This window comes from Giraffa tippelskirchi, chromosome 11 (assembly GCF_054371585.1).
Source record: "Giraffa tippelskirchi isolate mGirTip1 chromosome 11, T2T-mGirTip1v1.2.pri, whole genome shotgun sequence".
Taxonomy (NCBI): Eukaryota; Metazoa; Chordata; class Mammalia; order Artiodactyla; family Giraffidae; genus Giraffa; species Giraffa tippelskirchi.
The window spans coordinates 147,604,363-147,627,976 of NC_137285.1; the positions used below are offsets into that span (position 1 = coordinate 147,604,363).

Here is a 23,614-nt window from a genome sequence, read left to right on the forward strand (position 1 = left end):
TTAAAAAAGTTCTGAAGAACATCCCCAGTCTAAATCTTACTGTCTTCTTGAAAAAAATATGGCTTTAATTATTTAATTTTCCTTACATTCAGGTTTTGTAAGTCAGACATTATTATTCTTTCTTAGAATAAAAATAGCTTCTACTAGGTTTAATTTTTGTCCACAGCCTGGGCTACTTGTTTAATCTATAACTGACATTTTCTTACCTTTTAAAAGATATAGAGATGTGGGATGGTGGCTGTTAAGTACTTTCCCAAGATTGCAGAGCTATCAAAGGATGAAATCAGGATTTGAACTCAGGTGCCAGTTCAACTGGGTGGTTTTGCAAGGCTGCCTACACCAGCCCTGTCCTCTCTGAGCTAGGCTTGCTGATATGCCTGAGCTCAGTTGCTGACTCAGTGAGAGTAGATGAGGAAGAAGGGACGCACTCACATGACTGGGGTCCAGCTTGCTGTCAGCTAGAGTCACAAAGAGAATGCAGTCAGATGTCTCATTATCCAGCAAGCTAACCCAGGTTTATTTATGTGGTAGTAGCATTTCAAAAGTAAGGAAAGAGATATGCAAAGCCTCTTGAGACCCAGGCTTGACATATGGTATATGCTATAAATCATTGACCTAAACAAATGACAAGGCCGTCCCAGACACCAAGGATAGAATCTTGACACCACGAGAATCTATTCTTGAAATTAGAAAATCAGTAAAGAACTCCATCTCTTTTGCAATATACAACATAGATCATTTGTTTGTGGTTTATTTTTACCTTCTTTATCTTTTAAATGTTAGAGCTTTTAATTGAAGTATAATTACCAACAACACTTATTTCCAATATAGCCACTCAATATTTCTATACATTACAAAATGATCACCGTGATGAGTCTAGGGTATCATTTGCCACCATGCAAAGTTATTATATTTTGACAGTATTCAGTTGTCACTCAGTCGTGTCTGACTCTTTGCAACCCCATGGACTGCAGCATGCCAGTCCTCCCATTCCATCACCAACTCCTGGAGCTAGCTCAAACACATGTCCATCAATTTGGTGATGCCATCCAACCATCTCATCCTCTGTCATCCCCTTCTCCTCCTGCCCTCAATCTTTCCCAGCATCAGGGTCTTTTCCAATGAGTCAGCTCTTCACATCAGGTGGCCAAAGTATTGGAGCTTCAGATTCAGCAGCAGTCCTTCCAATGTATATTCAGGACTAATTTCCTTTAGGATGGACTGGTTGGATCTCCTTGCAGTCCAAGGGACTCTCAAGAGTCTTCTCCAACACCACAGTTCAAAAGCATCAGTTCTTCAGCGCTCAGCTTTCTTCATGTTCCAACTCTCACATCTATACATGACTACCAGAAAAACCATGGCTTTGACTAGACAGACATTTGTCGGCAAAGTAGTCTCTGCTTTTCAATATGCTGTCTAGGTTGGTCATAGCTTTTCTTCCAAGCTATTGTCATACCTCTTCTTCTTGACAATATTGTTGACTGTATTTACCATGCTGTACATTTCATTCCTATGACTTATTTATTTTGAAACCAGAAGTTTGTTCCTCACCTATTTTATTCATCACTGCCCATCCTCCTCTCCTTTGGCAACCACCTCTTTGTTCTTTGTATCCCTGAGCCTGATTCTGTTTTGTTATGTTTTTCCACTTGGTTTGGTTATTAGACTCCACAGATAAATGTGATCATACAGTATTTGTCTTTCCCTGGTGGCTCATTGGTAAAGAATCTGCCTGCAATGCAGGATACCCAGGTTTGATCCCTGGGTTGGGAAGATCCCCTGGAGGGGGGCATGGTAACCCACTCCAGTACTCTTGCCTGGAGAAATCCAAGGACAGAGAAGCCTGGCAGGCTGCAGTCCATAGGGTCACAAAGAATCGGACATGACTGAAGCAACTAAGCAGCACCAGCTGATTTATTCCCTTAGTATAATACCCTCTAGATCCTTCCGTGTGGTTGCAAATCATACAATTTCATCTGGTCCCAGACTTGTTTATTGGAAGATTTTTGATTGGGGTCTGATTCAATCTCATTACCAATAATGGGTCAGTCCATATTTTCTATTTCTTATTTGGTCTTTAAAGATTGCATGTTTCTAAGAATTTATCCATTTCCTCCAGGTTTTCTAATTTGTTGGCACATATCTGTTTATAGTATTCTTTTATGATTGCCTGTATTTCTGTTATATAGGTTGTAACTTCTCTTTTATTTCTAATTTTATTTATTTGGTCATTCTTTCCTTTGTTTCTTAATGAATATGGCTGAAGATTTATCTTTTTTTTGTTTGTTTGTGTTTTTTACTTTTCAAAGAACTAACTCTTAGTTACACTGACATCTTCTATTGTTTTTCTAACACCCTTATCACTTATTTCTACTCTGATATTTATTATTTCTTTCCTTCTACTAACATTGATTTGTTCTTCTTTTTCTGGCTTCTTTAAGTGTACTGAGAAGTTGTTCATTTGAGATTTTTCTTGTTTCTTGAGTTTAACATTATAGACTTAACTCTTACAAATGTCTGCTTTTGCAATGTTCAGTAGAATTTAGAGTTTTGTTTCTTTTTGAATTATTTTCCCAATTTTTAAACTTTTCTTTTTGAAGTTTTTAGTAACCACGGGTTGGTTGTTGTTCAGTTGCTAAGCCATGTCCTGCTCTTTGTGAGTAGGCTACACCAGGCTTCATTGTCGGTCACTATAACCTACAGTTTGCTCAAACTCATGTCCACTGAGTCAATGATGCCATCCAACCATCATATCCTCTATCACACCCTTCTCCTCTTGCCCACAATCTTTCCCAGGATCAGGGTCTTTTCCAGGGTGTCAGCTCTTTGCATCAGGTGGCCAAGGTATTGGAGCTTCAGCTTCAGCATCTGTCCTTCCAGTGAATGGTCAGGGCTGATTTCCTTTAGGATGGACTGCTTTGATGACCTTGCTGTCCAGGGGTCTCTCAAGAGTCTTCTCCAGTACTACAGTTCAAAGGCATCAATCATTTGGCACTCAGCCTTCTTCCAACTCCTCACATCCCTACATGACTACTGGAAAAATCATAGCTTTGACTCTACCCTCAGAGTGATGTCTCTGCTCTTTAATACGCTGTCTAGTTTTGTCATAGCTTTTCTTCTGAGGAGCGAGTGTCTTAATTTCATGGCTACAGTCACCATCCACAGTGATTCTGGAGCCCAAGAAATAAAAATCTGTCACTGTTTCCACTTTTTACCCATCTGTTTGTCATGAAGTGGTGGAGCCAGATGCCATGAACTTCATTTTTTGAATGTTGAATTTTAAGCCAGCTTTTTCACTCTCCTCTTTCACCCTCGTCAGGAGCTTTTTAGTTAATCTTCACTTTCTGCCATTAAAGTGGTATCATCTGTATGTTGGAGAAGGCGATGGCACCCCACTCCAGTACTCTTGCCTGGAAAATCCCATGGACAGAGGAGCCTGGTAGGCTGCAGTCCATGGGGTCTCGAAGAGTCGGACATGACCGAGCAAGTTCACTTTCCCTTTTCCCTTTCATGCATTGGAGAAGGAAATGGCAACCCACTCCAGTGTTCTTGCCTGGAGAATCCCAGGAACAGGGGAGCCTGGTGGGCTGCCGTCTATGGGGTCTCACAGAGTCGTACACTACTGAAGCAACTTAGAAGCAGCAGCATCTGTATATTTGAAGTTGTTGATATTTCTCTCTGCAATCTTGATTCCAGCTGTGAGTCTAGGACTTCTCAGGTGGCTCAGCAGTAAAGAATCTGCCTGCCAATGCAAAAGCCTCAGGAGACACAGGTTAGATCCCTGGGTTGGGAAGATCCCCCAGAGGAAGAAATGGCAACCCATTCCAGTATTCTTGCTGGGATAATCTCATGGACACAGGAGCATCTCGAGGGCTACAGTACATGGGGTTGCGAAGAATTGGACAGGACTGAGCATGCACAGATTATATATCTGTGTGTATATATATATATATATATTTACTCTTTTAGATTGATGCCTTTATTATTTTGTAATGTCTTTGTCTCTTATCACTGTCTTTGTTTTAAAGATGATTTTGTCTGATAAAAGTATTTTTACGCCACTTTCTTTCCAGTTACATTTAATACCTTTTTCCCATCCCTTCACTTTCAGTATGTGTGTGTCTTTAGATCTGGAATATCTTCAAGGCAGTACAAGTGTGTGTACGTACTAAGTCCCTTTAGTTGCATCTGACTCTTTGCGACCCTATCAACTATAGCCCTCCAGGCTCCTCTGTCCGTGGGATTTTCCAGGCAAGAATACTGGAGTGAATTGCCATGCCCTCCTATAGGGCATTTTCCTGACCCAAGGATTGACCCCACCTCTCTTATGTCTTCTGCATTGGCAGTGGTTCTTTACCACTAGGGCCACCTGGGAAGCCCAGTGAGTACATATCTGGGTCTTATTTTCTTATTCATTTAGTCACTCTATATTTTTGATTTGCTAATATATTCCATTTATATTTAAAATAATTATTCACATGTATGTTCTTAATGCTATTTTGTTAATTATTGTGCTTTTTTAAATTTCTTTTTGTTATCTTCTCATGATTTGTTGACTGTCTTTAGTGTTGCGTTTGTATCCTTCTCTCTTTTTTCGTGTGGCATTTATCATTTTGGTTGTGACTATTATGACATTTAAATATAACTAACTCTCTCTCTATCTATATACACAAGGTGTCAACTTATCTATATCTTCACATTTCTTATTTACTCACGGTTTCTTCTTTATATATTCAGTTTCTTCAGTTGTGGAAAGTCTTCAGATGATGCTAATCAATAGCTGCTCTGTAAATAGTTATAATTTAGGTGTGCCCAAGGGAGGAGGTGAGCTCAGGGTTCTACTCTGTCATCTTGGCCACTTCCTGCCACACTTACAAGCAAATATCATTGATTAAAGAGCTTTTATTTATTTTTTGTTGTTGATATTCAGTGCTGGAAATTTTCCTGTAAGTACTGCTTTACTATTTCCCACTAATTAATATGTTGTGTTTTATTTTCACTTTCTTAAAAATAATTTCTATATGTACTTTTTAATTTTGCTTGTAAGGTATTTAGAAGTGTTTTAAATAGTCTTTCAAATATTTGGGAATTTTTCATAGATCTGTTTTCTACTACTGGTTTCTAATGTAGTTATCAACACATGGGGGTCAGAAAATATACTTCCCATAGCTTGAATTATTTTAAAATTATTGAGCATTTTTATGGCCTCAGATATGGTCTATTGGAATCAGGCTGTTCTCCTTGATAGTTGCTCTGTAAATAGTTGTAATTTTTGGGTGCCTATGGGAGGAGGTATTGTACATTAAACAATTAGGAAGTGGCAGGCCTAATTTCAAAATGAGATTCTAACTTGAATTCCAGTGGCCCTTAAGTCACAGACTGATGTTCTGTCATTCTGAGCAATAAGGGATAAAAGTCTATAAGCTTCCTAGGAATTGCTGGCTTAATATACAGTTTATTTCTTTCAATAGAAAATCATTAAATCATTTAGCAACTTTTTCTTATCAGGCTTTCTCCTCTGTGGACATGGAGGTTGGAAATCACACCCTCCTGAATGAATTCATCTTACTGGGCCTCTCAACAGACCCCCAGTGGAAACTGACCCTATTTGGAATATTTCTGATGCTTTATTTGATCACCTTGTCAGGTAACATGTCCTTAGTTATCTTAATCCATATTGATTCTTGCCTGCATACACCTATGTATTTTTTCATTGGCAATCTCTCTTTCTTGGATTTCTGGTACACCTCTGTGTACACCCCCAAAATCCTGGCGATATGTGTCTCAGAGGATAAGCACATGTCATTGGCTGGATGTGGAGCCCAGTTTTTCTTCTCCTGTGCTGTAACCTACAGTGAGTGCTATCTCCTAGCAGCCATGGCCTATGACCGCCACACGGCAATCTGTAACCCGCTACTTTATTCAAGTACTATGTCCCCTTCTCTCTGTACTGGACTTGTTGCTGGCTCCTATATAGGAGGGTTCTTGAATGCCATAGCCCATACTGCCAACACTTTTCGCCTGAGTTTCTGTGGCAGAAATATTATTGATCACTATTTCTGTGATGTACCACCATTGGTGAAAATGTCTTGTACAGACACCAAGGTTTATGAACAGGTCCTCCTGGGTCTCGTGGGTTTCACAGTCCTCTCCAACATTCTTGCCATCATAATTTCCTATTTCAACATCCTTCTGGCTATTCTGAGGATCCGCACAGCTTCAGGAAGACGCAAGGCCTTCTCCACCTGTGTTTCACACCTGGTCTCGGTCATGCTCTTCTACGGATCCTTGCTCTTCACGTACTCAAGGCCAAGTTCCACCTACTCCCTGGGGAAGGACAAAGTGGCATCTCTGTTTTACACTGTGGTCAATCCATTGCTCAATCCTCTTATCTACAGCCTGAGAAACAAATATGTTAAAGCGGCCTTCTGGAAAGCAACACAGACTATAAGACTTCAGCGATGAAGGTGATCTTTTTGCAGGATGCTGTCATTGCATTTTCCAAATTATTGCCTTATAAACATGCTTGTGCACATTGCCATATTTCAAGTAAATACAACACATTTTACCTAAAAGAGAAATCATTGATTGAACCATTTTCTGTTGACTATTTGTTGTGATTAAACTTTTAAAACTAACATTGAGTTGTTTGATGCTCTACAATATTGCATTCTGCTACTTTGCAGTATTCAGTTTTCATAAAACTCATCCTCTTTGATTTTGGGGGAGCTCTTTGAAAAAGAAAGTGGATTTGGATGGTTTTCAAATACATAGTTTGACTTTGAATCTTGGTGAGCAAACTTTATTTATTGAGAAGTAGATTTAAAATTGTGAAAAACCTGGAAACAAAATTTGACAAATATTTGTTTTTATTAAGACATTCTTCCAAACTCCCTCATAAAACTCTATTTGAGTATATTGATTATTTCTTTGTCATCCTTGTGCCTTCAACTTCATTGAAATATTAAGCAAAGTGTTTGAATTGTTTAGACTATGAAGAAAACACTTTTCTAAATATAGAGAAATATATGTTATTAGGATTACATAACACCTTAAGTGTGATCTCTTCTAGATAGAATGAGTAGTCTGCCATGCCATCCATCTGATCATGAACTGCATATTCCTCATGAGGGAAAATAACAACATCAAATGGGACAAATAGAAACAAAAAGACAGGAAAAAAAAAAAAAAACAAAGACCCAACAAATTAAAGCTCTGCTGTATTCTAGATTCAGTGCTTGTTCCCACCCTCACAAACACTGATGGAATTTTTTAATTACCTAGAACCTTACAGGTCAATATTTAGTACAAGGCAGGTTTAGTTGTTTTTCTTTCTGTGATTTGCTTGTAATATATCGCTCTTTTTGAAAACTGATTCTGCATTTTATACTTAATATTTTTAAAAGTTCATTGTAAGTAATAATAATCTCCATTGCTTTTGGAAGAGTACTGATCCTTTTGCTGTCATCAATATTCATAACAAAGGTAATGAACAATAACTCCCCAGATACTCTTGTTGTTCATAATCTGATGTTATATGACTCTCAAAAATACTTTCATGCCTATAAAAACAGTTCATAGAAACTGTAAACTATAAAACTGAAGATAATGTTTCCAAACATACTAATTCCTTTGTTGTAGATGATCGTTCAAGATATGTTTTAATTTCCACATATATGCATAAATGATAGCTAGGCAAGTGCAAAACAATGAATCTATGATTCTAATCTGGAATTATAAGCTTCTGACACAGGTGATTAAATTAAAAACTTATCCTGTTATCCCCCCCCCCCCCAATTTTTGTAATTTGTATTAAGCAGTTTACATTTACCTTTAAAAAGAGGGTAAATTCAAATCAGGCTACCATCCCCAAATGTGAATTTGCATGAAAAGGGAAAGCTAAGTGCTTGGTAGTATCCACCTCTGGTTATTACCCTAAAAGTGAGCACATCCTGATGTTAGTTCTGTCTCTGAATTGTCTACCTCCTGCCAAATCTATTCAGCAAGTAGCTTTTGAGATACTCTGAACATAGTATGTATAGATTCTACATTTATGGACTATATATGAGATCATTGGCCAGTGGGAAATTTCTGCATCATCTAGAGATTAGATGGAGAAAGAGGGAAGAAAACCAGAAGAAAGTAGAGGAACTCATTTCTTATGAAAAAAAGTTAAAATCATTCATTGATAAACATTGAAAGGAAGGTATTTTAGAACAACATTTGAAAATTTCAGATCAACTTTACTTAATTTTTAATAATTTTAATAATTATTTTCTTTTTACCTTTTGACCACCTGAAATGACTAATTAAAAAAATTCTCTTTACAACAACACTGCAAATTACAAAATATTGGTTACATTTGACAAATGAGTAGTTTGCACCTCAGAAGTTACAATTTTTTGTTGAAATAGTGTAGCTATTGTTGTAATGGGCACATTTATAAAATACAGTTAAAAGTTTCAGAACCAATGGTTGAGGCCAATTCACTATTTGTATCAGCTCTGGTATTTCTGATTTTTCTTTTCATCTGTGTTTATTATCTAATGCATCATTGCCTTCTCTTTCCATCACAAAATTCTTCACAGTCCTTACTCTTTCATTACCACAGAAGCATTGTTTCAGACAAGAAGAATTTGGGATATATTCCACAAATGTCAAGAATACATTTAATGATTTCTTCACAATCCCTTAATGCTCATCAAGTAGGTGGAAAATGGATTTATCCAAGGAGATAGTAAAATTTAATCATTTGGAATTCCAGACATGATATATACTCTTGTATTGCATTAAATTTTGATATGACTTTAAAAAAGTTATATTAAGTTGAATTTATTAAGTTCTAGGATAGATTATAGCAGAATTATTAAACAAAGAGTTAGAGATGAGTGATCAGTAAAATAGGCCTCAGTAATTTTTTTTTTTCTTTAAATTCCTATAATGCGGGACTCTCTAATACTCAGTGATAAAGAATCCACCTTCCAATGCAGGAGTCGCAGTTTCAATCCCTGTGTCAGAAAGATCCCCTTAAGAAGCAAATGGCAACCCACTCCAGTATTCTTGCCTGGGAAATCCTATGGACCGAGAAGCCTGGTAGGCTATAGCCCATGGGGTCACAAAAGAGTTGAGCATGACTTAGCAACTAAACAATGACAACCATACAGTAAGTAGGAAATACAATTCTCAAAGTTTGTATTTCTAAGTAGGCACATACTGGGAAGCTTCCATGGTGGTCCAGTGGTTAAGACTCTGCTTCCACTGCAGGGGGCACAGGCCAGGTCCCTGACCCCTGGTCGGGCAACTAAGATCCTGCATGTGGCATGACTAATAAACAAATAAATATGCACATACTGTTAAAGACTGCAAAAGTGTTTCCAAACATGTTCACCATCTTGTCCAGAACCATCCCTTGGACAAATGATGAATCCACAATTTTATAGCAATCTGTACCTAACAGTTGGTGGTTGAAGCCATTTTAAGATAAACTTTGGGTCATAATTCCCTCATTCCAAAATAAGCTGGAGACACAGGAGCCATTCTGTTTGGGAATCATCTGCACATTGTATATCTAGCTATTAGGGGTTATGACCTTATTAAAAGTCTTACCTTTTACAGTCTTAGAATATGTCTGATAATAGCTATGTGTGAAGGTAACTGAGGGTAGAAGAAAAAGAGAGAAAGAGAATACAAGAAAGAGAAGAAATGTATGATGGACTCCTCATTCACTTCTTATTTTAATTTATCTAAGTGAACAGTGCTGACACCTAAGAAAATGGGCAGAGGAAATTCCACCTTGGTGACTGAATTTGTTCTCTTGGGATTAACAGATGGTCCAGATCTTCAGCCCATCCTCTTTGTGCTGTTGCTGGGAATCTATATGATCACCGTGGGAGGGAACCGTGGGATGTTGCTATTGATCAGTATAGATTCACACCTCCACATCCCTGTGTACTTCTTTCTTGCCAGTTTGTCCTGCTTGGGTTTGTGCTATTTCACTAAGGTGACTCCCAAGATGTTGGTGAACTTCTTATCAGAGGAAAAAAAAAAAACCATTTCTTACACTGCTTGTTTAATCCAGTGTTATTTTTTCATTGCCATGGTGATTACTGAATATTACATGCTAGCTGTGATGACTTATGATAGGTACATGGCCATCTGTAATCCTTTGATTTATAGCAGCAAGATGTCCAAAGGGGTCTGCACTCGCATGATTGCAAGTGAACCCATTACATCTACGGGTTCCTTAGTGGCCTGATGGAAACCATGTGGACATACCGCTTGGCCTTCTGTGCCTCCAATGTCATGAATCACTTCTGTTGTGCTGACCCACCCCTCATTGGACTCTCCTGCTCTGACACTTACATTAAGGAGACATCCATGTTTGTGGTGGCAGGATTTAACCTCTCCAACTCTCTTCTCATAATCCTCATCTCCTACATCTTCATTCTCACTGACATCCTGAGGATGCGCTCTGCTGAAGGCAAGCCCACAGCTTTTTCCACCTGTGGGTCTCATCTGGCTGCAGTGACTGTGTTTTATGGGACCCTGTTCTGTATGTACGTTAGACCTCCCACAGATCGGTCAGTGGAACAGTCTAAAATCATTGCTGTTTTCTACACTTTTGTAAGCCCTGTGTTGAACCTCATCATTTATAGTTTGAGGAACAAGGATGTGAAGCAAGCCTTTCAGAAACTGATCAGGAGAAATGTACTTTTGAACTAAAATTGCAGTGTCTTTTTCTTTACGTATTAAATAAAAGTTTTATTTATGGGAACTGGATCCAAGTTTAAGTGCATTCCTGAAATGTCAATTTTAAATCCATGATTAAAAACTATAAGCTATGACAGAATATTAAAGACTCAGTTTATAATTTCACATGCGACACGTGAGTGCATTGTGTGTAAAGTGAGTGAAGTCGCTCATTCATGTCCGACTGTTTGTGACCCTGTGGACTGTAGCCCATCAGGTTCCTCCATCCATGGTATTTTTCAGGCAAAAATACCAGAGTGGGTTGCCATTTCCTTCTCCAGGGGATCTTCCTGACCCAGAGATTGAACCTGGGTCTGCCACATTGTAGGCAGACACTTTACAGTGTGAGCCACCAGGGAATCGTGTCAAAGGTTGGGCGTTATATTTGTAGGTATTTCACTTTTATGTTTATATCTGTATATATACATTTTTTGTATTAAAAAGTTACACATTCTCAGTAAAATGTTTAATATCTAAAAGAATATAAAGTAAAAGATTTCCTTCTCTTTGCCCCACTCTGACCTTCCATTCTCACTTCTCAAATTTACCATTATTAACAATTCTTTATATTTCCAAAATATTTGTCTATATCCACAAATCAATGTATGGCATGGCCATATATATATATATATATATATATATATGTATATATATATATATATATATATGTAAAACTGTTAATAACACATGTTGACTATGGTGAGCTAAGTTTTAGTAGTTTATAATTTTGTGGTACTTACCATGCAGGTGCTTTGAACACATGGTTTAGAAGAATGTGATCACAACTGCTGATAAGACTTGCTGTTAACTCAGGGAGACAATGTATGACGGCACCCTCATGTCCATAACTGACATCCATTTATTTTTCTCCACCTGTGACAGCCATTTTCAAAAAGACATTTTCCTCCTTAGGCCATAATGGGAAGTAAAAATTTCCAAACAATTTATTTTTATGTATTAACTCCTGAAACAAAGAATGGTTCATTCAAAGATTTAGGGTTTGCCTCTGGAGGAATTGTATCCTCTCTAGAGTTTATCAAGGTCATTCCAGCCTCCTAGGGTTTTCATGCTTTCTTTCCTCTCTAGTAATCTATATTTTCAGGATGTGGCGGATATTTTCTGTCAGTACCATAGTTCAAGTTTTACCCACAGTTGTCCTTTATCACAAGCAATTCTTATATATATCCAATTTGATAATTAATTATGATGATGTGCCTGTAAATATTTTAATGTTAAAGATGCAAATGTTAATACTAGTTGATTTGAAGTTCCATAGCCCAGGCAAAGTTGATGAATGTTTAGTGAGTATCTACAATGAGCCAAGAACTGCTTCATGTACCAGTGAAACTGCAAGGAGCACTAGTGTTGCACAGTTTTATGAAACTGTAAAGATACAAGGCAAAAAATTTTGTTAAGTGCTATAATAAAGAAAATGAAAGGGCTGATGCTATAGAGGAAGGAATCCATTTATTCTGAGTAAATTGAAGTGAATCTTATAATTGCACAAAACAAGAACTTTTTCATCTTTTGTGCACCTGTCAAAATATACCCATAAGTCCCAGTTCAATATTATGTCAGACCAGGCAGGGTCTGAACAAAATCAGTGTCGGATGTTACTTTCAAAGGAAAAGGATGACACAAATATTGTTACCCCTCAACTGACACCTTTTTTTCTCATTTGTATTTCAAAGCATCCTTTTCACCATAGACCTTATTTTTGCTCAATATTTCTTGCAGAGTAATGTTTTTATAGTCATTAATTCTATGCTATCCCATACAGTTATTTCAATCTTTTCATTACTAGATATTATTATTGAAATTACTTTAATTTGAAAGTTAGATTGCCTGTAAATTCTGCTAAAACATACATACAAATAAATAACTATTCTCTTAACTTTTAACATTCAATATATAGCTTGTTGAATTCTACTTAAATATCTAGAGATCTATTGTTTTTAAGCATACAAACATATTCAGTTGTGTAAAACTAGCCCTTTTATTATTTCAAATGTTGTGAACGAAGAGTCCATGCCTCTATCTGTACAATCTAGCCAGTCCTGACGCTAAATAAAGATTCAGTAATGATTGCAGCATTGAAAAATGCCCATTTTGAAAGTGAACAAAGTAAGTGTCTCCATTTTTACATATATAATAAAGTTTTTGAAAGGAGTGAGTGACTCTGAGGAAATATTATTTTTTTCTTTTTTTCTTTTAATTGGAGGCTAATCACTTTACAATATTGTGGTGGTTTTTGTCATACATTGACATGAATCAGCCATGGGTGTTCATGTCTTCCCCGTCCTGAACCCCCCTCCCACCTCCCTCCCCATCCCATCCCTCAGGGTCATCCCAGTGCACCAGCCCTGAGCACCCTGTCTCATGCATCGAACCTGGATTGGCGATGTGTTTCACGTATGATAATATACATGTTTCAATGCTATTCTCTCAAAGCAAGCCGGCTTTTTACTCTTCTGTTTCACCCTCATCAAGAAGCCCTTTAGTTCCTCTTCACTTTCTGCCATTAGAGTGGTATTATCTGCATATCTGATGCACCTTCCTAAGGAGCAATAACTATGGTAACATAGCTACATTTTCCTTCCCACCTATCAGAAAGATCATTGGCTCTAACTGATAGTTTTCTTTAATGAAAACCAGTTCTGGTGTATTTAAACAAATAGTTGCATATTCCAGGGAACGGTAATGCTATAAGTCTAATACTTTTATTCACACATATTTTCTTTGGAGTAGTGGATATTTGAAGAATGTTTAGACTTTCACATTCACACATGTACACATGGAGGAGAGAGGAAGAAATAATCATAGTTTTCAAAGATCAGGCACTGTTCTAATATTGGCTTGGCAAAATGTTCGTTTGAGTTCTTCCATCAGATGTTGCAGAAAACCCGAACGAATCTTTCTGGCCAACTTAATATCTGTTGTTTCACTTAATGTTATCACCAATATTATTATTTCAGTATTGTAGTTCCTATTTTAGAGATGAGCATACAGAGACTACAGATTACTAACATAAAGTCACATAACTTAGAAGACTATTGCAAATAAGTTTGACTTCTAAGTTTATTGCTTTTTTTATCTACTAAACCATCCTTTTCTCACCGTAGTTTGTTGAAGACAAAAACCACGCAATGAATAAAGCTATCATTTTCAGTCTTCCAATAATGTTATTGATCAGGTATTTAACAGTTGCTGGACACTGAATCATATAATCCACTATGAGAAGACATTCTATTTTATTATTTTTAACAGTTATTATTTTTAACAAATTCAACATGTTTAATAAAGTAAGATTTGTAATCAGATCCTGACTCCATCATTTGTCAACTAAATTAAGAGTTAAAAGCATGAACTCTGGAATCAGATTCACTGAGCAGGTTACTCAAACTCTCCCTGCCCCAGTTTTCTCATCTGTGAGATTAATATACAGTGCTTTCTCATAGGGAAGCTGTGTAGAGGAAATGGATTAATATCTAAAGTATTTAGCACAGTGTTTGTTACATAATTTGCACTCCCTCAATAAAATTAACTCATTTTTTATTATTAAATAGAAAATTGCTCACTTGTTTGAGACTCTTTCTACTTATAACTTTCTTTATTTTTCCGTTATTACATTTATTAGATATAATAAGTCTGATGTTTAGATATAATACCCTTACAATTTTGGTTATTTAAATAAACCTATGTTTCCTGTGACACTATAAACTCTTTAAAAAAAAGTGAAAAGTGAAGTTCCTCAGTTGTGTCCGACTCTTTGTGACCCCATGAACTGCAGCACGCCAGGCTTCCCTGTCCATCACCAACTCGCAGAGATTGCTCAAACTCATGTCCATTGAGTTGGTGATGCCATCCAACCATCTCATCCTCTGTCATCCCCTTCTACTGCCTTCAATCTTTCCCAGCATCAGGGTCTTTTCAGATGAGTCAGTTCTTCGCATCTGGTGGCCAAAGTATTGGAGTTTCAGTTCAGTATCAGTCCTTCCAATGACTTTTCAGGACTGATTTCCTTTAGGATTGACTGCTTGGATCTTCTTGCAGTCTAAGGGACTCTCAAGAGTCTTCTCCAACACCACAGTTCAAAAGCATCAATTCTTTGGCACTCAGTTTTCTTGATAATACACATGTCTAAAACTATTAGATCAACCCACATTGTATAAAACACAGCTATAATAATATAATAACAGAATTTATTATATATAATATAATAATAATAACACTTCACATTTGAATAGCAATTTGCAAACCACACAGTCCTTTTACCTTATCTCACTTTATTTCACAGAACATTATGAGTATAAAATACTTATTTTCAATGAAAACCCCATGAAACTGAAATTATTTTTCCTGTTTAGAGGCAAAGATACTGCAATTCAAATCTCGTAGTGATGAGAGATAGTCAAATCGGACACTACCTCTTCCAATCATGTCGACATGTATAAAACATGTTGAGGCCAACAGGTTGCCTTAAGATAACCTAGACTTTAAATATAATCATCTGATGGAATATGTGAGGCCAGTTATAAGGTTCACATAAAGCAAGGAGCTAGAATAGACATTAAATTAAGGAAATTAAGATTACTGTAGGACTATAACCTCTACAGAGATATAGAGTCAACAATAACAACAGCAACAACAAAATCAAAGTAATTTACTTAAGCTTTGACTAATGGACAAATAAAGATAATCTTTTTTGAAAATTCAAAAAAAATGTTAATTCATTTTTCATTTTGGGTTTAGATTTACAGTGCTTTCATGAACTGTCAAATTCATTTGAAATGAATTTAAGATGTTCCTAGTTTAGAATAAGCTTTGTGGGGCTGAAAAAACATAAATATCGGCCAGAGAAAAGAATTATCAACCACTCAAACATGAAGGAACTTCCATAGATAAAGTCCTTGTTCATGTGAATTTCCAGAAAAATAGAAAAAAAAGGAAGGATACTCAACTTCAGATATTGAATTTACATTATACAAGTTATTAAAAAATGCATTTAATATTTGAAAGAAATAAAGGTTAACATTAAAGCCATGGGACTATAAAGATTAAAATGGACAACTAGAACTTGTGAAAAAACTTTTCAATTACTACTGAGTACAGGATAAACAAGGGCTTTCCTGGTGACTTGGAAGGCAAAGAATCTGCTTACAATGCAAGAGACACAGGTTCAATCTCAGGGTTGGGAAGATCCCCTGGAGAAAGAAATGGTAACCCACTCCATTATCCTTGCCAGGAGAATTCCATAGGCAGAAGAGCCTGGCGAGCTACAGTCCTTAGGTTCACAAAGAGTCAGATATGACTGAGAGATTAACATGTAGCACAAGGAAAACAAAATCCATGAATGAGAACAAACTTGTGACTGCTGCTGCTGCTGCTACTAAGTCACTTCTGTTGTGTTTGACTCTCTGTGGCCCTGTAGATGGCAGCCCACCAGGCTCCTCTGTCCTTGGGATTCTCCAGGCAAGAACACTGGAGTGGGTTGCCATTGCCTTCTCCAACGCATGCATGCATGCTAAGTTGCTTCAGTCATGTCCAACTCTGTGCGACCCCATAGATGGCAGACCAACAGGACCTTCTGTCCACAGGATTCTCTAGGCAAGAATACTGGAGTGGATTGCCATTTCCTTCTCCAAACTTGTGACTAAATATACACAAATACAGACCATATGGAACAACAGTATAAATGCGGATAGCTCAAAAGACAGAACTGACTGAAAATAATAACAAATTACAAAGAGAGAGGAAGAGATGATAGCTAAGTGGTTTTTATTCTGCATTTTTAAAGCAGAAAAAGCATTGGATGACTTCAGAGTTTATTAAGCTTAGTGTGGGTGTTAGATTAACAAGTGATACTAGTGAAAGACCAAACATATAGTTTGCAAAAATATTAAAAGATAGGTTAATAGACAATCCATGTATAGTGTTGTTTATATGCCAAACAATAATCAACATATATTTTACAGATATTTCCCCCAGATATTTACAGATATTCTGTCAATGGTCATTGGAACAACTGAGACAGGTGATGTTATTGTCTCAGATTTGTACTTGGGGAAACCTGAAACAACCACCTATTAAATGACTTGCCACAGATTACAGGTGTTAAGTGGCAGAGCTGGAAATACTAATGTGATTTAAGTCTAGTTCATTATAGAATGTTAGAATATTACCCAATTAATTCATGGAAGTGAATAAAAAAAAGCAAATCATGAACAGGTTCTCAACAAAGATATATTCAAGAAACCAAGTAAACTGTCAGTTCAGTTCAGTTTAGTTGCCCAGTTGTGTCCGACTTGTTGCAACCCCATGGACTGCAGCACACCAGGCTTCCCTGTCCATCACCAACTTTCAGAGCTTACTCAAACTCATGTCCATCGAGTTGGTGATGTCATCCAACCATCTCATCCTCTGTAGTCCTCTTCTCCTGCTGGCTTCAATCTTTCCCAGCATCAGGGTCTTTTCTGATGAGTCTGTTCTTCGCATCAGGTGGCCACAGTATTGGAGTTTCAGCTTCAGCATCAGTCCTTCCAATGAATATTCAGGACTGATTTCCTTTAGGATGGACTGGTTGGGTCTCCTTGCAGTCCAAGGGACTTTCAAGAGTCTTATTCAACACCACAGTTCAAAAGCATGAATTCTTTGACAAGTAACATGGCACATATCCTCAAATTCAATGGTGATTAGGGAAAGGCAAATTAGAACTATAACTATAACATACTTGTAAGTAAGTAAGAAAGTAAGTGTTAGTCGCTCAGTCATGCCCGACTCTTTGTGACCCCATGGACTGTAGTCCACCAGGCTCCTCTGTCTATGAGATTTTCCAGGCAAGGATACTGGAGTGGGTTGCCACTTCCTTCTCCAGGGGATCTTACCAACCCAGGGATCAAACCCGGGCCTCCTGCACTGCAGGCAGATTCTTTACCAACTGAGCTACACACAAACCTAGCATACAAAAATTTTTAAAAACACCTTGTAATGTTAATATTGGTGAGATCATGGAACAAAACTACTTATATAGTGCTAATGGTAATGTAATTCATATAACCAGTTTGTGAAACTATTTGACAGTATCAGTTTAAGCAGATATATACCTAATCTGTAAACCAGCAATTCTATCCAAAATTCTAACAAACAAAAGTGCATGGATGTATTCATACAGAGACAGGAGCAAGAATGTATTTTGTAATAGCCACATCAGGAAGCACTGAACATATTTCTCAAAAAATAGGAAGAATACATAAATTTAGGTACAGTCATGTAATGGATACTATGTTGCTGTTGTTCAGTCACTCAGCCATGTGATTCTTTGTGACCCCATGGACTGCACCACGTCAGGCTTCCCTGTCCTTCACTATCTCCTGGAGTTTGCTCAAATTCATGTCCGTTGAATAGGAGATGGGTGGTTAAAGTATTGGAGCTTCAGCTTTAGCAACAGTCCTTTCAGTGAATATTCAGGATTGATTTCCTCTAGGATTGACTGGTTTGATCGCCTTGCAGTCCAAAAGACTCAGCACCACAATTTGAAAGCATCAGTTCTTTGGTGCTCAGCCTTCTTTATGGTCAAATTCTCACATCCATACAGGACTACTACAAAAACAATACAAAACAAAACAAACAAAAAGAAAAAAACAATAACAACATAGCTTTAACTATACAGACCTCTGTCCTAAAAGTGATGTCTCTGTTTTTTTAATATGGTATCTAGATTTGTCATAGCTTTCCTTCCAAGGAGCAAGTCTCTTTTAATTTCATGGCTGCAGTCACCATCCACAGTGATTTTGAAGCCCAAGAAAATAAAATATTACTCCTTCCACTTTTTCCCCTTCTATTTGCCATGAAGTGATAGGACTGCCCATGTAGCACTAGTGGTAAAGTACCTGCCTGCCAATGCAGGAGACATAAAAGATATAAAAGATGCTGGTTCGATCCCCAGGTCAAGAAGATCTCTTGGAGGAGGGCATGGAAACCCACTCCAGTATTCTTGCCAGAAGAATTGCCATAGACAGAGAAGCTGGCACGCTACAGTCCACGGGGTCACAATGAGGAGGACATGACTGAGGTGACTGAGCATGCATGAACAATGGGACCAATGTCATGATGTTAGTGTTTTGAATATTGAGTTTTAAGCTAGCTTTTTCACTCTCTTCTTTCATCCTAATCAAGATACTCTTTAGCTCCTCTTCACTTTCTGCCATAAGAGAGGCATCACCTGCATATCTGAGGTTGTTGATCGTTCTCCCGGCAATCTTGATTGCAGCTTGTGATTCATCCAGCTCAGCATTTTTTATGATGTATTCTGCATGTAATTAAATAAACAGGCTGACAATATACAGCTTTGTCACACTCCTTTCCCAGTTTTGAACCAGTCTGTTATTCCATTTCTGGTTTTAACTGTTGCTTCTAGACAGACATACGGGTTTCTCAGAAGACAGGTAAGGTGGTCTGGTACACCCATTTCTTCAAGATTTTCTACAGTTTGTTGTGATCCACACAGTCAAAGGTTTTAGTGTAGTCAGTGAAGAAGTAGGTGTTTTTTTGGAACCCCTTTGCTTTCTCCATGATTCAAAGAATGTTGTCATTTGATCTCTAAATTTACAGTGATAAAAGAACTGTTGCTGTTTAGATGTGGGGGCTTTAGGGAAGTGATTAGGTCATGAAGGCTTTGCTTTGCCCTCATGAACTGAATTAGTGCCTGTACAGGCTTAGTCGTGTCCGACTCTGTGACCCCATGGACTGTAACCCGCCAGGCTCCTCTGTCCATGTGGTTCTCCAGGCAAGAATACTGGAGTGGGTTGCCATTTCCTCATCCAGGGGACATTCACTACCCAAGGATCAAACTCAGGTCTCCTGCATTGCAGGAAGATTCTTTATTTTCTGAGCCACTAGGGAAGCCCATGAACTGGATTAGTGCCCTCATAAAAGAATCCAGGGCACTCCCTTGCCCCATATGATGTACAGCAAAAAGACCCATGTGATGTACAGCAAAAGACAGCCATCTACAAACCAGGAAGAATGCTCTCATCAGAACCCAGTCCAATCTTAGACTTCCAGCTTTCAGAACAGTGATAAATAAATGTCAGGTGTTTATAAGTCTTTTGCTTATGTTATAATTACTGTAGTAGTCCAAACAAGGTAAAACAATCACCAACATAATGTTCAGATATCAACAGAATTTTCACCAAAAGGCTATACATGAAAGAATATGTTCTGTTTGATTCCACTCATGTAAAATTCAGAAAAAGACACAAACTTTGTAGAATGCTAAAAATAAAGATTCATCTAACTTGAGGGACACTGACTCAGGAGATGAGAAGTTTGTCTGATGTAGTGTTGGTCTTCTACTTGGTTTAGAGATTTGGTCATAAAGGCATTTTTACTTTGTAAAAATCCAATGAGCTGTAAACTTGTTTTGTGCACATTTTGAATGTGTACTATAAAGGTTTGAAATATATTAAACATGCTACTACTCTTCAAAGAAGCAAAGCTTCCTTTGAATATGAAAGCAGTCTCTTTGTCTGCAGAAGGAAGAACATTAGTTTGCAAGGGCTGCTCTAAGTACCACGGACTGGGAGGCTTAAACAAAAGAGACGGATTTCCTTCCAGTCTGGAGGATGGTAATTCAAGATCAAAGTGTTAGTAGGGTTGGTTTCATTCTGAAGCTTCTGTCTGGCTTATAGATGGCCACCATCTCCTGTATCTGTCACAGTCTTTCCTATGTGTATTTTTGTGTCCTAATCTCCTTTCTTAAAAAAGACACCAGTCACCTTGGGTTAGGATGCACTCATCTAAGCCCATCACGATTTAATTTCCTCTTTAAAAACTATATCTACAAATTCAATCATATTCAGAAGTACTGGGAGTCAAGATTTCGATATATAGATATTAAATAAACTATTCAACCCATAACCCAAAGTGAGACAGTAATAGGTTGTGGCACAAAGTTATGATAATTGTGTGGAAGCAACTGTGCTAAATTGGATTAAGCGAATATTACGGGTAACGGAATATGGCCTGAGTGTCGATGGCAGACATCAATATTACGATGTGGACTTCCCAACGCATGAAGAAAAATACTGACAGTGAATCTAAAAAACAAAATAAAACACTAGAAAGTAGTTGGGTCCCATGGCAAATCTGCATTGTACCCAGTTGTTATTTCTCTAGAGAACTCATTTAGGGAAAAGCATGATCTAACAAAGTAGTTACTTAATGCTCACCCATATGTGAATCTCTTAGGGATATGGTATCAATCTACAAATAATATAAATTCTGCCTGCATTATTCAGCAGAAGAGCCATGACATTGATATTCTTTCTAAAGATGGCTCTTCCTCCATAGGTATGTAGACTTCTGTGTTATACATTTATTTACAACCATCAACACTTTACTTTCTTATATGGACAATCATGTGCATTACCAAAACTAGAAAACTAGACTTAATGATTCATAAACGACAAGATAGAAAAAGGAAATTGCCAATGACCAGTAAAGTGAGGATATGTACTATTTTAGGTACTGTTATTTATAAAACTCATTAAGTCATTTAGGTGGATGATAAGGAAATTAAAATATATTGAACGCCATTTTCTATGATTCTTTACTTAATGACTAATAGCTACCATTTATTGAGGACTAGCTAGTCCATGGAGGTACAAAGTGTCAGAAATGACTGAGCATGCACACATATACACAGACATGTATGGAGAACAATATTTTCCATATTGCATACTTTATACTGTATAATCCTCAAAATAACCCTACCAATATAAGTAATCCATTTTGAGGAAAAAGAAAAAAGATGAAGCCCAGAAATATTAAAACACTGTTCTGAGTGCTTAGATCAAAAATTGCTAAAGTAAGAAGGGGAATTCAACAAGTTGACTCCATAGCCCATGTTTTTACCAGTCAATTCTACTGCACATACATTATTTCCTTCTGTACTAAACCTGAGAACTATAATACTGTCCATTTTTCTGATGGACAGAATACTAATGGTTGGTTTGAGAGTTAAATGAGGTATTATTTAAACACACTTAGATCAGAACTTGGCCTGTAAGATACCTTGATCTCAGTGCTTTATAAATATTAGTTTGTTTAATCCTCAAACCCACCCTACAGCATTCTGTTCCTCATTAGATATGGATTTAAAACATGGGCTCCTATGATTAAATGGAAGTAGATCCAAATATGCTTTGATTTTGAGAAATAAAATACCGCATGCCCTATCAGTAAATACCGCCCTACCGGTAAATACCGCCCTATCAATCAGTAAATACCGCCCTATCGGTAAACCAAGGCTGTCACTGTCATTGGTGATTTGCAGTCCTACAAAGATGAGCCAGTGAGCCCCAAGGGAAGTCAGGAAGGAAACAAAGAATATCTGACATCTAGCAGCCGTCAGAGGGCTTCCCGGGTAGATCAAACTGTAAAGAATCTGCCTGAAATGTGGGAGGCCTGGGTTCAATCTCTGGTTGGGAAGAGCCCCTGGAGAAGGGCATGGCAACCCCCCTGCAGTATTCTTGCCTGGAGAATTCCTTGGACAGAGGAGCCTGGCGGGCTACAGTCCATGGGGTCACAAGGACTCGGACACGACTGAGTGACTGACGCTTTAACTCTAGCAGCCATCAGACTGCAGCCACCACAGATGGTGATCCCTGAGGACACTCAGGATGTGAAAACGCATGATACTGGCCCCAAATAGCTAAGAAGGATATCAAAGGAATGATTTCCTTGAGCCCAAATTCTTGCACATCTCCATACAAAGAAAAGGGATAAATTCTGAAACTTTCCTTAACTGTAAACTTTATTCTGACTACCCACCCTTTACTGCAAAACAGTCTATCTACATTGATCACCCACTGTCCTCTTTTGAGCAATTTTCTCAAGGTAACTTGGGAGGCTGCCTCCTGGGTTTGGAATCCTAAATATTTCTGCCCAATAAAACATAAATCTCAATGTATATGTATATTAGTCAACAATGTTGTGTAAATTGCTAATTAAAGCTTTGCTTCAGGCATTCAGATTCAAAGATGAGCTTTCTGTATCATGTTCTTAGTGAATATAGATGAACTCTACATAGAAAAGCAAACACTCTCTTTTAGCCATTATTATTAATATGAGCTTTTGTTATTTTATTTCTTGCAACAGCAGAAGTCACCTGTAGCTATCTTAACACAAACAAACTGTTCTGGGAAGATGCGTCATATTCCAAGTCGATGTGCAGCCACAACACCAGGCTTAGAGAACAACCCAGGCAGTTTGGAGGCTTGGCAGCTCAGACTTCACAGAGTCAGTCTTCCTTTGCAGAATCAATCTGATCATTAAATCTCACTGCAGTCAATGAAACGCAGAGATATTTTGTGCGCCTTGCGTCACTAATGTACTCAGTAAGATATGTAAGAGCAAGCATCTGATTTTAGCCTATGTCTCCATGAACCAGGAATCTTGGCCCTCAGATGTCACAGTGCAGAAGTGGGAGACCAGGAGGAGAGGATTTCTGTCACCGCCGACTCCATGCAGTGGGAAATTCTCTACAAAAGAATCCTAGCAGTGTTCTACTGGTAGGAGAATCTAAAAGCTGGCCAACAGCCGAAATACAATTATGTGTGTATTTTTGAAAAAGTGAAGACAAAAGTTCCAGTTCCTCACCTAGAAAGTCCCTACACTATTGAGTCTGAAAAGGTTGGAAAGCATCAAACTTGTTCAATTTAGTTATTTTGGATTCTCCAGTAAGGAACTGGTTAGGTAAATTTATTTAAAATGTATAAGGTCATTTGGGAAAATATTTCCTTTGATACCCCATCTTTTTTTCTTTTTAAACTCTTATATCTTTATATAATTGGAGATAAAGTTA

At 37.6% G+C, this 23,614-nt stretch overlaps 3 protein-coding genes and 1 long non-coding RNA gene across 23 annotated transcripts in view; 3 read left to right on the forward strand and 1 right to left on the reverse strand.

Annotated features, from left to right (window-relative positions):
• Window positions 1-6,638, forward strand: part of LOC145525535 (olfactory receptor 9G4-like) — a 29,677-nt gene extending 23,039 nt beyond the window's left edge. For all 3 annotated transcript variants that reach the window (XM_081538869.1, XM_081538870.1, XM_081538868.1), the window contains one exon: window positions 5,509-6,638. In XM_081538869.1, the coding sequence (XP_081394995.1) occupies window positions 5,527-6,465 (939 nt within the window). In that variant the 5' untranslated portion in view covers window positions 5,509-5,526 and the 3' untranslated portion in view covers window positions 6,466-6,638. The remainder of the gene's footprint in view (window positions 1-5,508) is intronic.
• The window catches only part of LOC145525543 (uncharacterized), an 18,882-nt gene extending 7,260 nt beyond the window's left edge, over window positions 1-11,622 (reverse strand). The window contains exons 1-2 of the long non-coding RNA XR_014068275.1: window positions 11,490-11,622; window positions 207-458 (exon numbers count right to left, since the gene is read on the reverse strand). This is a non-coding gene — a long non-coding RNA (uncharacterized LOC145525543). The remainder of the gene's footprint in view (window positions 1-206; window positions 459-11,489) is intronic.
• The window catches only part of LOC145525537 (olfactory receptor 5M3), a 57,953-nt gene that overhangs the window by 23,039 nt on the left and 11,300 nt on the right, over window positions 1-23,614 (forward strand). For 7 of the 18 annotated variants that reach the window (XM_081538875.1, XM_081538879.1, XM_081538884.1 and 4 more), the window contains one exon: window positions 23,201-23,321. The exons of 2 other annotated variants lie outside the window; for them this stretch is intronic. The gene's annotated coding sequence lies outside the window, so the exon portion shown is untranslated. Of the gene's footprint in view, window positions 1-5,508; window positions 5,648-22,908; window positions 23,506-23,614 lie in introns of all 18 variants that reach the window. 9 more of the 18 variants (XM_081538882.1, XM_081538877.1, XM_081538874.1 and 6 more) reach the window with 6 other exon arrangements.
• On the forward strand, window positions 7,185-10,722 carry LOC145526643 (olfactory receptor 5M5-like). The gene is given in 2 exon segments (XM_081542850.1): window positions 7,185-10,225; window positions 10,228-10,722. Coding segments are annotated over 2 exon segments (948 nt in total). The 5' UTR covers window positions 7,185-9,772.